The 15734-nt window shown below is 42.5% G+C and overlaps 1 protein-coding gene across 1 annotated transcript in view; it reads left to right on the top strand.

Annotated features, from left to right (window-relative positions):
* Window positions 1–240: 240 nt before the first annotated feature.
* The window catches only part of LOC124273073 (receptor-transporting protein 4-like), a 66051-nt gene continuing 50557 nt past the window's right edge, over window positions 241–15734 (top strand). Inside the window, exon 1 of the mRNA XM_046708285.1 lies at window positions 241–370. Coding sequence (XP_046564241.1) covers window positions 291–370 — 80 coding nt within the window. The 5' untranslated portion in view covers window positions 241–290. The remainder of the gene's footprint in view (window positions 371–15734) is intronic.

Below are 15734 nucleotides of genomic sequence, written 5' to 3'. Positions count from 1 at the left end.
CCTCATCTACTGAATATAAAACAACGACACCAATCTGCATAGGCACATTCAAAGACGTCAACCTTCTCTTTATCTACGTTTTCAACAATCTGACTCGTCAAGGGTAGTTTTATCTCCGTCGCTCGGCTCAAGTGAATTCACAGCTCGAGGCAAAACAGGTAGCTGTCACGTGACCCGTATTTTGACCCTGAGGTCACGCAGTCACATGGCCGACGTGTATAGTCATCTGTCGGCGAGATACTAGCTCTCATATGAACGGTGACATTTGTTGGAGATAGCAGGGCTGAGACATGCATCTACTGAAAGAACTAGTTACCTACGTCCCCACTGGGGTGACGACAGTGCCGGCACCGGTGTCGCCATCAACGTCGTAAGTACCGTTTTAATTCGCTCGTAATATGTGCTCGTTCTCGTTTTCTCCTACAATATTGTTCAGTCGTAATAACCTTATATCATTTTGTCTGTTTTGTTATGTGTGTGTGAGTTGTTGTCACACATATTGTATAATGAACAGACATGTTTTTGAATCATGAAACATCAACACAAGTCGAGCAGACGACACTTAGATCCCTGACATGCGCAGACGACATCAGGGTTTTGGGTTGAAGAGAGTATGACTGTCACAGGACGTTACGTCTTCTACTGAAAACTGTCATCGTAAACTATCGCCATGACGTCTTAATTCCCAGACCGGTGTTTTAGCAGACGCCATTACACAGTCGTGACCACGTGTTTTGACTTGGATGTCGTCCACTACTGATAACAGCTTCTGTACTTGTTCTCGATTTGAGATTTGAAACCAGCACGGTTCAGTGTAACAGCTATCGGTCATGTGGCGAAAAATGAGACAGTTTAACAAAATATAGCTTTCTAGATTTAAATTTGCAATTCTTGACAACACTGACATTAATCTCCACCATATTTGAATATTGTACTGTAACATTACCGCCAGGTTTTAATACGAAACAATGTTTTTAGTTTAGCAAACATATGCGTGTACCCACGAAAAGTTAAAAACTCATCCCATGTCATCTTTTTCTTTGACGTTTTTGAGTTCACACGAGGGACAAACCATTGTATATAAAAGTGGGCTTTGATATTATTTTTAAAGGGATTGAAACGCATGATTCATGCCAACATTTATGTTTGAAATGTTTGTATCTAAAGTTAATTGACTAAACTTATCCCTCTCAAAGACCAGATGGATCCCTTCTTTTTGTAACTCAAATTAGTGACCTAAAACTGTTCTCTCAAAGACTAGAAGGGTCTCCTCTTCAGCCCAAACGTACGTCGGCACTTCCAGTTCCTGACCGTCCAAACAAATGGACGTTTAATATACAGGTTTGCAAAACGCACCTGTGGCCTTGGCTGAAAATTACGCGATGACCTTGCACAAATATACTGATCATTTGTTTACTATAGCCTGACATTTGTAAAACACATGCCGGCATTGTGCCGGGCTGTCTGCATCACAGTGACAGCATGACGACATCGTTGTATATGCACCGAAACAACTCATTGATGAAGTTGTTCATTTACATGGAAAATTATGCCAGATTTTTAGATTTAATAGAATCGAAGTACAAAACTTGAAGAAATTTGGAACAAATGTTCAATTTTTGTGAACTAATTTCAGTAACACAAAATTAAAAGAGGCATGTTTTTTTTATGATCATTGATAGGAATCTGTTGCTTTAATTTCAATGAATTTTTGTTTCCGTTTCAACGATCGTATGTCATGATAAGTTAAATGTATATTTTGTTGGTTTGATATCTCCACACTTATTAATAACATTGCTGTATATTCATTAATCAAAGAAAATGTTCCAGACGACAAATGAATCAAACGCTCGTATTGTCTTTTGACATGATAGGATTGGTTGTTGAGTCTATTGATCTCATATACATATAATTATGTACAGACATGGATGGGTTGTTATGCAAACTGGGTAAAAGTGAGTTCAGACGGACTGGGATGACGAAATAGGTCGGCCGAGTAGATAACTGACGGAGCAGACGACACTGGCAGATTCCGCCGTCAATCGGATCTTCCAGCAAGCTTCTGTTCTATCTCGTCCTCTGACTGCTGGCTAGCTCAGTTATCAAGGTGGTTGACATATACGGACTGTCCGCTCACCTCGAGTGGCCGACTTTTGTAACCACGAATCATCTTGTAGCTACATTGTCTTATTTCGGTGTGATGTACTGAAGACATGATACGGGATATAAATAACCGCTAGGCTCCTGGATGTGTCTCCCTTCGTGCGGACATGTTTGGCTATTTATTATATTATTTTTCAAAGGACTCGGAGACTCCAACCACTTATACTGCCATTTGGCCAGACCAAGTCTGCGTTCAGCTCCTATATCACTAGACAGTGGTACTACATTCCTGCATTGCCCACGGGATCAGACGTTGATCATGACAAAACGCGAGAAAAGCACTGGCGTATGCTCCGGTACCAGTATATCGGGGAAACTACTCTTTGAAATAAGGCTTACGATGGATGTAATGTTGAAATATGATGACTTATTACGTAATGACAGTTTCGTGTTTGTTTCACAACTTGGAGATCACGGGTACTGAGAGTTCGCCTGTTATTTCAAAAGACTGTGGGTTGGGTTGGGGATTGGGAGCTGAGGTTGCGGTTGGGGTTGGGGTGGCGTTGTGGTTGTGGTTTGGATTGGGGTTGGGGTTGGGGTTGTATGGGTGCTGGGGTGCGAGTGGTGATGCGGGTTCGGGTGGATATGGGGTTGGGGGGAAAGGGGCTGGGTGAAAATGTTGCTCAATTATGCAAACGAACATCACAATCTGGTTCTGGGATAGTTGTTATGACAACCAGACTATGTCTGTCAGCACTTCATCAACGGTTTCTCTCTGAATCTCAGAGTCAAATAATTCTGGATACCACGTCCCAGGCACCCAATGCAATTTATATTCCATGAAACCTACCCGTTTACCAGTGTTTTTTGGTGGAAGTTATTGGACTGAGTCTCGACCTAACAAGACCGGGTCATGCTACAGGTAAAATTTCCACCAAAGCGCAGTATCAGTATTTCAGCTTTGATCTTCGAATCTATAATAATAATTCACCTGCCTCTGATCAAATCAGATGGTCGGCTCATGGCTTAAATATCAGCCATTGCTTAATGTCAATATTTGTCCAGGATTTTGAAAGTGCGTGTTTGTGGACCTGACAGTTTGTATTGATGTAGTTTAAATGCAGGGGCTATTAACATAGTACGGGTATGTTATGAGCAAGAAAGGAAAATACCCTATATATGCATGTCTGTTTGGAGTGTGGCGCCGTGCTCATATGTAATACACTATTGCGTATCATTATATAACTATCACGTATATAATATACAAACAAACATAACTCAATTTTATAACTTGTGGAGCGTATGCAGATCTAACTTTGAAAACACAAGTCAAACACAAGTCAAACACAAGTTAAACAGTGAGGGATCGTAGTCAAATGTACGAATCTTCAGCCATGGTTACTGTCGTCCTCCCTGACCAAAGAGGACAAACTGAGAGGGTTCAGCTCAGGTCAAGAATAACTGGACAATTACATTGCATCAGGTCAAGGAACTGTTCTTTGCTCCTTCAGAATTACATTCACATATTTTTTGGATAAAATATTCAATAAGATAATTATATTTCTGTTTATAAATGTCAATCTGAAGGTTACTATAATACCCCAGTGAGATATGCTTGGTTAGGGCAGACAGGTAATCGACGTGTGGGGATTATGTATGGGTGAGTGAGTGAGTTTAGTTTTAGCCCACTTTTAGCTGTATTCCAGCAATATCACTGCGGGGGACACCAGAAATGGGCTTCACACATTGAACACATGTAAGGATTCGAACCCGGGTCTTCGGCTCGACGAGCGAACGCTCATATCACTAGGCTACCCCACTGTCCAGATCATGAAAAATGATAAAACACTGTCATCTAATTGGGAACACCAACTGCTAATTGTCACACACACCCACCCCACCCCCACCCACCCCCGAACAGTCGTCAAAATACGAAGAAGTGACATAAACATTTTTTTTATGGATACTTTTTTTATGTTGGCATGTAAACGTGAAAAGCTGCGTAAGTCATGAAATAAATAATTCTGAAAGCTTTCATAAACGTGTCACCTGTAGAAAAATCACAGCGCGACACGGCGGCTGTATCAGATCCCTATCTGTGCCCATCGTAACTCAAGTGTCCACTGACACGTCGGGGGCTTCGACTGACCGTAGGGCAGGGCTGGACACAAATGGCCGTGCAATATTTCACAACCCCTGTAAACAAGGATGTGCCGCTTGACACGTTATGGACAACGTGGACATCGCCCATGGTGTCGGTGGTGATTCCGTGACATGTTGGCGTTATTAAGTGATGACGAGTCGGGCTAGACGATGAGCGGCCGCCGGCTACGGGCAATCATACATTGATAATCACACGTAGCCATCGGTCATTGATGTACATTGATATTATGTCATTATCGTGTTGTTATTATGACCTGACATTATGGACATTAAGGACTCGGGATAAGTGTACACAGATGTAATGACGTAGTGATGACGTTATGTGCTGCTTAATTATGATGCTATCTCTGACATTAAGTAGTTCCTGTCATATGTTGTAATGATAACAAATTGAACAGACTACTACCAACACTAGCACTACTACAACTAGTACTACTGCTATGACAACTACAGCTACTACTCCAGCTACTACTACAACTACTATTACTAGCACTGACGGTGCTACAACCGCTGCTGCTACTGATGTTGCTGCTGTTGCTGCTGTTATAATTACTACAACTACTATTGATAAATATTGATGTGTCCATTTATATAGCTCCAAACTCCATAACAGGTATGCTCATTGCGCTAACAATCAGATCACAGCACATTATTACCCCGGATACTGATACTACTATTGCTGCTACTGCTGCTGCTACTACTACTACTACTACTACTACTACTACTACTACTACTACTACTACTACTACTACTACTACTACTACTTCCAGTACTACTACTGCTGATGCTGATGCTATGGCAACTACTCCCTATTGCTACTACTACTATAACTACTACTGCTGCTACTACTACGACTACTACTACTACTGCTACTACTACTACTACTTTTAGTACTACTACTAGTACTACTACTACTGATGCTGATGCTATGGCAACTACTCCCTATTGCTACTACTACTATTACTACTACTGCTACTACTACTACCACTTATGTTACTACTACTACTACTACTATTACTACTACTGCTACTGCTATGGCAACTACTCCGTACTGCTACTACTACTATTAATTCTACTACTACTACTACTACCTCTTCTATTACTACTAGTAGTACTACTACTACTACTGCTACTGCTTCTGCTGCTATAGCAACTACTCCCTACTACTACTACTACTACTACTACTGCTACTATTACTACTACTGACGCTGATACTGCTTCTGCTATTATTATCATTATTAGTACTGCAACTGATCCCGATACTACACTTACTGCTACTGCTGCTACTACTACTACTACTACTACTACTGATGCTGCTGCTGCTGTTATCATCATTATCATTAGCACTACTACTACTACTATTACTACTACTACTACTACTACTATCACTACTACTATTACTACTACTGCTGATACTAGACTTACCATGGTAGTGATTCAATATAGCAAACATTCAATTCACTGACAGAAAAGTTGACAATGCTGACTCAGGTATTATCCCCCCAAATGTCATAAGATGCATCATCTTTCACATATGCCGGTTAACGACATCCCAAGATTTAGCTCAAAATATCACCAGCCGTATAAGGTTACATTGTAACAGAAAAGGTTATGTGTAACCCCTTGTCATCATTAATGCCTCTTACGGCAGTCAGAAGACGGATGTGGGTTCACATGGAGTATGTGAGGTCACTATGAATGGAACTACCGTCCACAATTCGTCAGCATCTAATACGACGTTCTGCCACCCCAACCCCAAACTCCCACCCTCATCCCCACTGATCCTCCCCATGCCCCCACCCCAGATGATGTCCAACATGATTCGTGTTGCCATATATTTTCTGACGATTCAGCCAGATATTCAAAACACATTTTCCAAGGTACATTAAATGAAATTATGGATTTGAATATGAATATGAATTCCCTCCTTCTGCCCTGACAGAAAACATGGACACGCTTTTTTCATCAGCGTCGGGATATTTGCCAAACATACATGAATAGCCAGAGCGTGTAAAAGAGTTACCCTATCAACACCCTTCGTCATTTCCGATCAATGGCAATTGGCCTAGCTAGAGTGGGATGATGTGCATAGTTACTTCCCTTGGCTGTGGCAGGATTCGCCTGTCGTTAATTCGATTGTTAGATCCCATTCTGTCGGCGCTTTGATGGAGTTCGGTGATGGGAATATAGCTCCAAGACTCGTCATAAAACCAATGTCATGCTGTGGATTAATTACATATACATGTACATTGTTCAAACTTGTTGTAACTGCGATATATTCATTGAAGCGTGAAATTTACTCAAACGTAAGAATTTCTATTAGAGAATACGACGTTCGACGCAATATTTTCTATTTAATATTCATCATGACGCCTTGTTTTTATATGATGATCAGCTTTGGTCTGGTTCCAAGAATGTCTTGGGCGACGTCATTCGCCGTATATAGTTGCCTCCCTTTGGTTCGATTTTCAGTTCAGTTTGTTTCTCAACTCACTATCGTGCTGGTGGGTTTCAGCAGAAGTGTATCCGTCTCGGACCTGCACATCTGTAGTTTTTACTAGAATATCAATAATGCGGCAGAAAAGAATATTCTTTCACTACCATTGTGTGCCAAATTTGAACAATGCCCGTGCACTTTACCCACTTTTTTCTCAGTGTTATCACAGTGTATGGCATTTCTTGAAGATGTGTTATCAAGCCGTGTATCTGACTCACTCTTCACATTCTTCTGCTCACGATTGAACGTGACCTTAGCGTGGCCTTGACACTGGTATCAAGGTGACCTCCTGGACGGCTGATGTCCGACTAATCTCTAACATGACAGAGCGGTTTCTTGCATCATTGGGGACGGGATGGATCATATGATGAAATTCGTGATGGGTGAGAGTGAGGGTACGGGTAGGACGGGTGTGTTTTGGGGTTGGGTGGAGAGGGGGTTGGGGTGGGAGATAGTGGTGCTACGCTGGGACTACAAAAGTTTGTACTCTTTCTCAAATGTATATAGTACCAGCTTCCACCACAGGAACGTTTGTGAATTTAGTCTACAGTCCTTATGAAGCACCAATAGAAATTATCTTATGAACATGTTTCGTCAAATGTGACGTTCTATTATACATATTTTGATGTTCTGTTGTCCTGATGAAACACGCGCCAAATACTAACTTCGTGATGATCATGATAATCTTAAATACATTCTCAGTTTGTTGTCAAAAGCAGGATACATTGTGACGTCGAAGTGAGATTCCTTTCTGAAACGGAGACATTGCTCCCATGTAAATGAGGTAATCCTGAGACATCTATTCATCATAACTTGTAGTTAAGTGGTGCAGACACTGATGATGAAAGGAATAAGACAAGGTTGTTATTTTAGGCCTATCTACTTAACGGCGTTCTGCGTCAAGTCCGGACCTACCACCCACTATCGATAGTACTACTGCAACTCCGCTTTATTATCTTAGATGGGCTATCTTTCTTGACATAAATGATAATTTTCAAGAATAGTAAGGTCAGGTGCCCTTTTCAGGCTGTTTATTTCTCACAGACCTTTGAATTCTACGACAGATAGCATAATTATAGCACGTGCCTAACGTGTGGGGACACGATCATTGATATGAAGCAGTATGTAACATCATTCAGATATGTTATATTTTTATAATATTCATATATTGTTTATATAAGTTGATGCTAGATTCACTCCGTATGATCACGTGTGGTAGTAGCAGCAGCAATGGTAGTAGTAGTCGTAGTAGTAGTAGTAGAAGCACTGACGTGGTAGCAGTTGCAGTAGTATTACCTCTGATCTTCACAAATAGTAGTAGTAGTAGTAGTAGTAGTAGCAGTAGTAAGAGGAGGAGGAGGAGGAGCAGCAGCAGCAGCAGCAACGCCAGTAACAACATTAGTAGCAGTAGTAGAAGAAGAAAATTATGTTATCTCTTTTTCGGGAGTGGCAAGTGGTCTCAATCTAGAATTCGAACTCTTTACACTCCGCAGAGATAGTTAAATCTTGGCCATTAAAAATATTCCCGGCGAAATTCGAACATTCGAATGAGAAAATATCAGCCTCAACAGCTAAGAATATTTATAATATCGTTTAAATAATATCGATACGGAATATTCACTGTCAGTAAAATAAGGCGTCATGAAAAAGACGTTGTCATTCAGAGATCATCGGTCTTGCTCACCAAGGTATATCATTATGTTGATATACAGATCAAAATCCTGGTTTATTCATTTAGGTCACCTGGGTGATGGATATTATAGTCACATTATAAAACATGACAAATGTTTGAAAGGTGAATAATGCAAAGGTAACTACAGTAAAAAGCGTTTCCTGCAAATACGTCAAAGGTTTATTTGTAAGGTTTTACAGTTCAGACATTATTCATGGTTGTACGATGTTAGAATGAATCAACAATGAGGATATGGTCCTCGCTGATGCATCATGACGGAAATACGTCACGGTGACAAATTTCCCTCGTCAAAAAGGTTCAGTAGGTATTCTCCGTTTAAGTGACGTATTCAGATGAGAGCGACTGCCATTAACGACATATTCCATCCCGTCACATCCTCTCTCAAACCGCCGTACCCTGCGGGGACGACATTTTTCAAACTCTAAACACTGCGTTGTGTAACTTTGGGTCTCTGCCGTGATCGGCTCTTGTTTTTGCGCTGTGGAATCGTGCACTGATTCGCTAGATGTCGTAATTGTACGATATCGTACAGTAACACATTTATGAGCCAGATATTCAAGTTTACTGTGCTGGTATTACTGAGGATTAATGTAAATAAAATTCAAATGAAACAAAATCCTGTCAAATTTTATTGCAGATAGATTTAGAATCGTACTTCCGACGGTACGTAACAGATACCTGAAGGTAGTCATCAAGCGCCCAGTACAAGCGCTGCTTACATTACCGTGGGGATTTCAACACAAACGTCTCAACTGGTTGTTAAAACATATTTGTCTTGTGTAGAAGGCCAATTCCACAGTATGATCACGTGTTAGTTTGTGTCTTACAACTGCTGAGTGTCGGTCGATGGCTTCCTTTAATTGTGGTAGTTTGTGGGACTATGTACAACAGATTGGTGACGCAGAATGATGAACGTAATACATCATGTTTGGGGTCTCATATTTGAAATGTTGAAATATCACTTGGTACTCGGGGTCACACAGTCATTGACGCCATTACCGACGCCATTTATTTTTTTACGCTGCTTTTAGCAATATTCCAAACATTTCATGACGCATGATCGTGTCTGTTAAGTGTCCAATGCCGAAATCAGAAATATTCAAACAATCCCTGCAAACGATCGAATTTCTGCCAGAAAATGGCATTACAATGAAAATCGATAGTATTATGAACATCGATCAACGCCATTGGGTTCGAAAACATGCATTACCTAACTCTGCGAGCCTAACCTTCGATCCTGTTTTGCCTCTTGCGACAGCATAAGGACGATTAATTCTGACCCTTATCTTAACGGTTAGCCGTTTTAAGACTCTTCTTGGATTGTAGATTATTATCATTAATATGATTATGTCACGAGACAGCCGTAGTGACGTGGGTCAAAATGGTGTACTATCGAATTTGGATAGGGTTGACATTTATTACGAATAATGAAGGTGGAGACAGCGACCTGACATTTCAGTGACTCTGAAGACACCCCTTTAACAACGCTGGCAATATTCCGTAAACATCAGTGGGCGTTTTCCTATAATCTATATCCCATAATTCATGCGATACAATACGATCAGCCGCCGGATTTATCAACGGTGACAAAATAAACATATCAGAGATGGCCTGGTGAACAAAGAGGCCTTTATCAAGCGATATCGTCTTCTCAAGCTCCAGGCGAACGGTCGGGAAGATTGTCGACAGCAATCGGAGACTCCCTGCCGTAGAGAGTGCTTCATATGTCATTCAGTTCTAATCGGAAACAAATGAACTACGAAGTCCAAGCGTCCGTTCTGGATGACTCGAGAGGGGTGTTACGCATTGGCGGATCCAGAGAGGGGTGGGGGTGGGGTGGGGTTTGGAGGTGTTCAGGGGTTCGAACCCTCCCTTTCTAAATTCCTGGATCCGCCCATGTTACGAGTTTTCAAGAACATGGCCTAGTGGTAAAGGGTCTGTTATTTGACGTGTGGAGTCTTGTACACATAACGTCTGGATTGTTATTCGGATTGTGGATTCGCCAGGAGTATGAACCATTGTCTGTGGGAGCCATAATTTCCATATCTATATATTTGTGATGACGTGACGACAATCGTGTGACACATTACTTTGGCAGGGACTGTAGACAGCGGCTTAAAGCTCGGTTCATTCATTCACGACAGGGTCAGTACTGAAAGTGGGATGTGTTCATATGTACGACAAGAGCCTGACCTACGTGTTCAAAGGGAACTCTATGTGATTTAAGTCTTAAATATTTGGCCAAAGGACCGGGTTCGATTCCCCACATGGGTACAATGCGTGAAGCTCGTGTCTGAGCCGTGATATTGCTGGAATACTCACTTAGATATTAGACTGAGATTGTCGCTTCATCGTTTAGTGCCCGTGAACCCCAGTGTAACAATTATTAAGACAGGGCATTTTTACCCCTGGATTTACATGGATCACAAGCTCGGAGGGTTACCACGGAGGGAGTCCCCTTTCGTTGTTGATTATGTATCAAATCTGTTTCCAAAGGTGTCCATAGATGCTCATGCGAACCACCACTAGTTTTATGCATATTCCAGAGTGGTAATGTGATATTGCTGCCTTATTCCCCTCCTTCCGATTGCGTATATAGATGTTCATGACATCGATCACTGGATTGAGTAAACTAGGATATTTACACACCACTGTGACATAGCTGAAATATTGCGGAGTAAAACAACAATCAAACAACACTCCCCCTACCACCTTCTTCCGTATCTTGCAGTTTCAAGCAAGGTAAATGGAACGTCCACTGCGGTTGCCATGGTTACAGTGACACGTGACATGCACGGCAGGGTAATAAATGCGTGATAAGTGTTAGCAATTAGCTTTGGATGAGGCGTACTGTGTATGTGGCAACTGTCGTGTCATCGAGATGACATTGTGAAATGTCACAGTGATAAATGTCCAAAGACATTAATGTGTCAATGCCGTTCGTTGTCATGGCGATTTCCAGTCTGCATTTTAAGACATATGCGCTTGACACGGTGTACTCTGAATTCGGTATTTTGGTTAATCCGGATTAGCGCTGTGATATATGACCGTTGTCCAGTACATGACAAGGACAACCGCCTCCTTTGTCCTCAGCTTGACCATTCATCTTTATCAGTGTCCAGTGTCCCATGTTAACTCAGAGCATGGCTTGGCTGACCGCTCTTAGTTTATCCGCTTGTATCTGTCCCAACATTTTGATCTCAATTCTATGCACAACCCTGAAGGAAAACGATCTGTACTTTGACCTCTTTTGTTGATAATTTATGTGGATTTTACTTATGCTACTCAAGTGATGCAGCCACAACTACAGCAGCAGCAACAACAACAACAGCAGCAACAACAACAACAACAGCTACAACAACAGCTGCTGCTGCTGCACTACCACTACAATTTCGTAGATGGTCAGGCTCGCTGACTTGGTTGACACATGTCATTATCCCAGTTGCATAGGTCGATGCTCATGCGGTTGATCGTGGGCGTTCAACAACAATTATAAACAAAACAACTACAACTGCAACGACTACAACAACAAATACCACTACTTTTAACATTGCTGCTACTACTACTACTACTGCACCACCACTACTACTGGAACTACTACTACCATAACTACAACAACAACAACAACGACAACAACTACTACTACTACTACTACTACTACTACTACTACTACCTACATTTCTGCTGCTAATTTCACACGTGGACATACTGCTACTGCTCCTGCTTCGTCCACGACTACTATTACTGCAATTTATATATCTGAAACTACTCCACATCGACGCTGGTGCTACTACTACTGCCTCTGCTACTACTGTTACTACTACTACTACTACTTCTACTACTACTACTACTACTAATGCTACTACTTCTTCTACTACCGTTACTATTGCTGTTGCGTTTGCAATATTTCTCTCTGTACACTCAAATAACTTTTTCAGGTACCTGGGGTATATTCCATCCAAGCTGCACTTTTTGCACTGAAACAGACGCATTACCATACCACAGTATGAATGCATTCCTTTAAACAAACGACGAAAAAGAACACACCGCCCCCAGCCCCCGAATCCCGAAAAAAAAAACATGGACAGATCTTTTCCCCTTCTTTTACCTGGCTTGAACTGAATTTCCTCACTCACTATACCTCTCACTCCGGCCAGATGCTCTCAGTCCCTCCTTTCATCGCCCCCCCCGTGTTTGTGTGACTCTTAGTGCCCGGATATACGCACACCATGGCCTCGGTAATGTCAGTCACGTGACACAGTCAGACGACAGTTGATTGACAGTTATAGCGTTGCTTCTGCCAACACGGATTGGTTCTGTCAAATAGCATCCGTCTAAAATTCGGTTGTTATGGGAAGATTCGTCATTTATATCCTGTCATAAAATAGGAGGTTGTAATTGATTATCATATACTGTGGATGAAATATTTTGACCGAGCTATTACTCTTCACAATCCTGAAGAAACGCATTGTTACTATTTTACAACTGAAGGTTACTCCAAGGTCAGCGTAGTCTCTTGCTGCTAAAGCTACTGTTCTGGTTGAGGTTACTCAGACAGGTTACAACAGTTAGTCTGCTACTACCTGTTACTACAATGCTACTACGTTGTACTACACAACTTACACCTTCACAGCCACTACCACAACTACGACTTCTGTTAATATGTCTCGGTACAACACATTGGGAACTCCCTGGTGCAATTCTCCTCTCTCTCTCTCTCTGAGACTCTCTCTCTCTCTCTCTCTCTGAGACTCTCTCTCTCACTCTGAGACTCTCACTCTCTCTCTCTCACTCTGAGACTCTCCTCACTCTCTCTGAGACCTCTCTCTCTGAGACTCTCTCTCACTCTGAGACTCTCTCTCGACTCTCTCTCTCTCACTCTGAGACTCTCTCTCTCTCTCTCTCTCTCTCTCTCTCTCCTCTGAGACTCTCTCACTCTCTCTCTCTCTCTCTCTCTCTGAGACTCTCTCTCTCTCTGAGACTCTCTCTCTGAGACTCTTCTCTCTCTCTCTCTCTCTGAGACTCTCTCTCTCTCTGTCTCTGTCTCTCTCACTCTGAGACTCTCTCTCTCTCTCTCTCTCTCTGAGACTCCTCTCTCTCCTCTGAGACTCTCTCTCTCTCTCTCACTCTGAGACTCTCTCTCTCTCTCTCTCTCTCTCTGAGACTCTCTCTCTGAGACTCTCTCTCACTCTGTCTCTCTCTCTCTCTCTCTCTCTGTCTCTCTCTCTCTCTGAGACTCTCTCTCTCTCTCTCTCTCTCACTCTGAGACTCTCTCTCTCACTCTGAGACTCTCTCTCTCTCTCACTCTGAGACTCTCTCTCTGTCTCTCTCTCACTCTGAGACTCCCTCACTCTCTCTGAGACCCTCTCTCTGAGACTCTCTCTCTCTGAGACACGCACTCTCTCTCTCACTCTGAGACTCTCTCTCTGTCTCTCTCTCACTCTGAGACTCTCTCTCTGTCTCTCTCACTCTGAGACTTTCTCTCTCTCTCTGTCTCTCTCTCTCTCTGTCTCTCTCTCTGTGTCTCCCTGAGACTCCCTAGTGTCTCTCTCTTCCACTCTACACTCTGTGTGTCACTTTCTCTTTGTATCTCTCTTGCCATATCTTTCTTTCGAGTGTGTATCTCTCCCCCTTCCGTGTACATAGCTCACTTGCATTCTGCCCTTCTCTCTCCCCTCTCTCTGCCTCTCTTCCTCTTCTCTCTCCTCCTCTCTCTATATGTGTTAAAAAACTCATTCGGACTTTGTACTTAAAATGTGTATGAATTCAGACTTGGTCTCGTTGGTATATGGCTGGAATATTATCGATGTGACGTAACACTCAACTCAACCCTCCTCGCCAATCCAGCACATCCGTATGTCGGTCCAAATCTACACTGTGCAATGTCTGGAGTTTCACCGTCAAACAGCTGATGATATCGACAAGGACGTTAGCAGGTCAAGGTGTTACAAAACTTCCCATACCTGTGTCGCAGGGCCCGCTTAATCCCTGGTCAATTACGTCAAGTAGCCTGTATGGTTGTAAAGCTTTTGCAATGGAGTGTTATCGACAACCCTACGAAGCCTGGTAGCTATCAATATACTACCGGGCTGTCATTTAGGAGAAATTACAAATAAAAGATATAGGTTTATTTTAGAGGGAATTTATTTTTGTATCTCCTTCAGCTATAGATATCTACAAGCGGTACTAAAACTAGCTGTATGATCGTGGGGCCCACGTAATGGGACATATAACACCATTCGGCAGTTTGAGCTAGACATAAATCCTTCACCCCAGCCATATAATAAATAACCGCACGGGGAGTGCACTTTCAGAGGGTGACGACAGACCGTGTCGGGGGAGGTGGGGGTTGGGAGGGTGATCAGGGTTTAAATGGGATAAGGAAGGGGCAGGGTCGGAAAGTCCGGGGCTGGGGCAAGGTGCAAAGCAGAGGCAAAGTAGAGGCAGATTCTGGGGGATGTATGTAGGGTAAGGTAGAGTTTAGGGGTCGAGGAATGAAGGGGTAGATAAAGAAAAAAGTCAGTGTTAGCGAGGATGGGTGTGATTAGAATAGAAGCGAGGTAAAAGGATGGGAGCGGGGTAGGGAAGGGTGTTGGTTAGGGGAGGGTGATGGTGAGAGGAGGGTGTTGTTAGGGGAAGGTGTCGATCAAGGGAAGGTCTTGGGGAGGGGGGGGTCGGTAAGGAAGGGGTAGAGGCAAGGGGGGAAGGGGAAGATAGGCTGTAGTGCCCCACTCAATTCGGTAAACATTAATTGTGTGATCGACATTGCATGACAAAGTTGATACGAAACTTAAACTTGCCTTATCAGATCACCAGTGACAATGTAAACACATTACCACGGAGAGCCGTCACTGTACCGGTACAGGGGTAACGTCGTACAGACTGTGTTCAGTTAACGCCGGAGATATGCGTTCATGTGTAGCATTCAGTCTCAGAGGGTTTCTAAACAAATATACAGCAAATTATGAACTTTTCAGCACTTTACATTAAAACCAACTTTTCCACTAGTTGTTGCCAAGCAGTTCCGTTATATTGTTCATTGGTAATCAACATCGTGGATTATAACGGGATTGTTATACAAACAACCTCCCTTGATACACAAATCACGCCGCGAGAGAAGAGTAATATATGAAATTGAGAATTGAAAACATTCGTGTGTTTGACTTCATATTTTTCAGTAATCCTCACCAACATGGCCTTTTAGATCATGACGTGCCACACGTTTTCGCAGTGACGAGCTATGTCCCTTAGCCGTGCTAGGATCTTATTATCATCGCT

Source organism: Haliotis rubra, unplaced genomic scaffold (assembly GCF_003918875.1).
Source record: "Haliotis rubra isolate DU_JTF1 unplaced genomic scaffold, ASM391887v1 Scf176, whole genome shotgun sequence".
In the NCBI taxonomy this organism is placed as follows: Eukaryota; Metazoa; Mollusca; class Gastropoda; order Lepetellida; family Haliotidae; genus Haliotis; species Haliotis rubra.
Note: the sequence above shows the minus strand (reverse complement) of the source record. Positions and strands in the feature narration are given on the sequence as shown.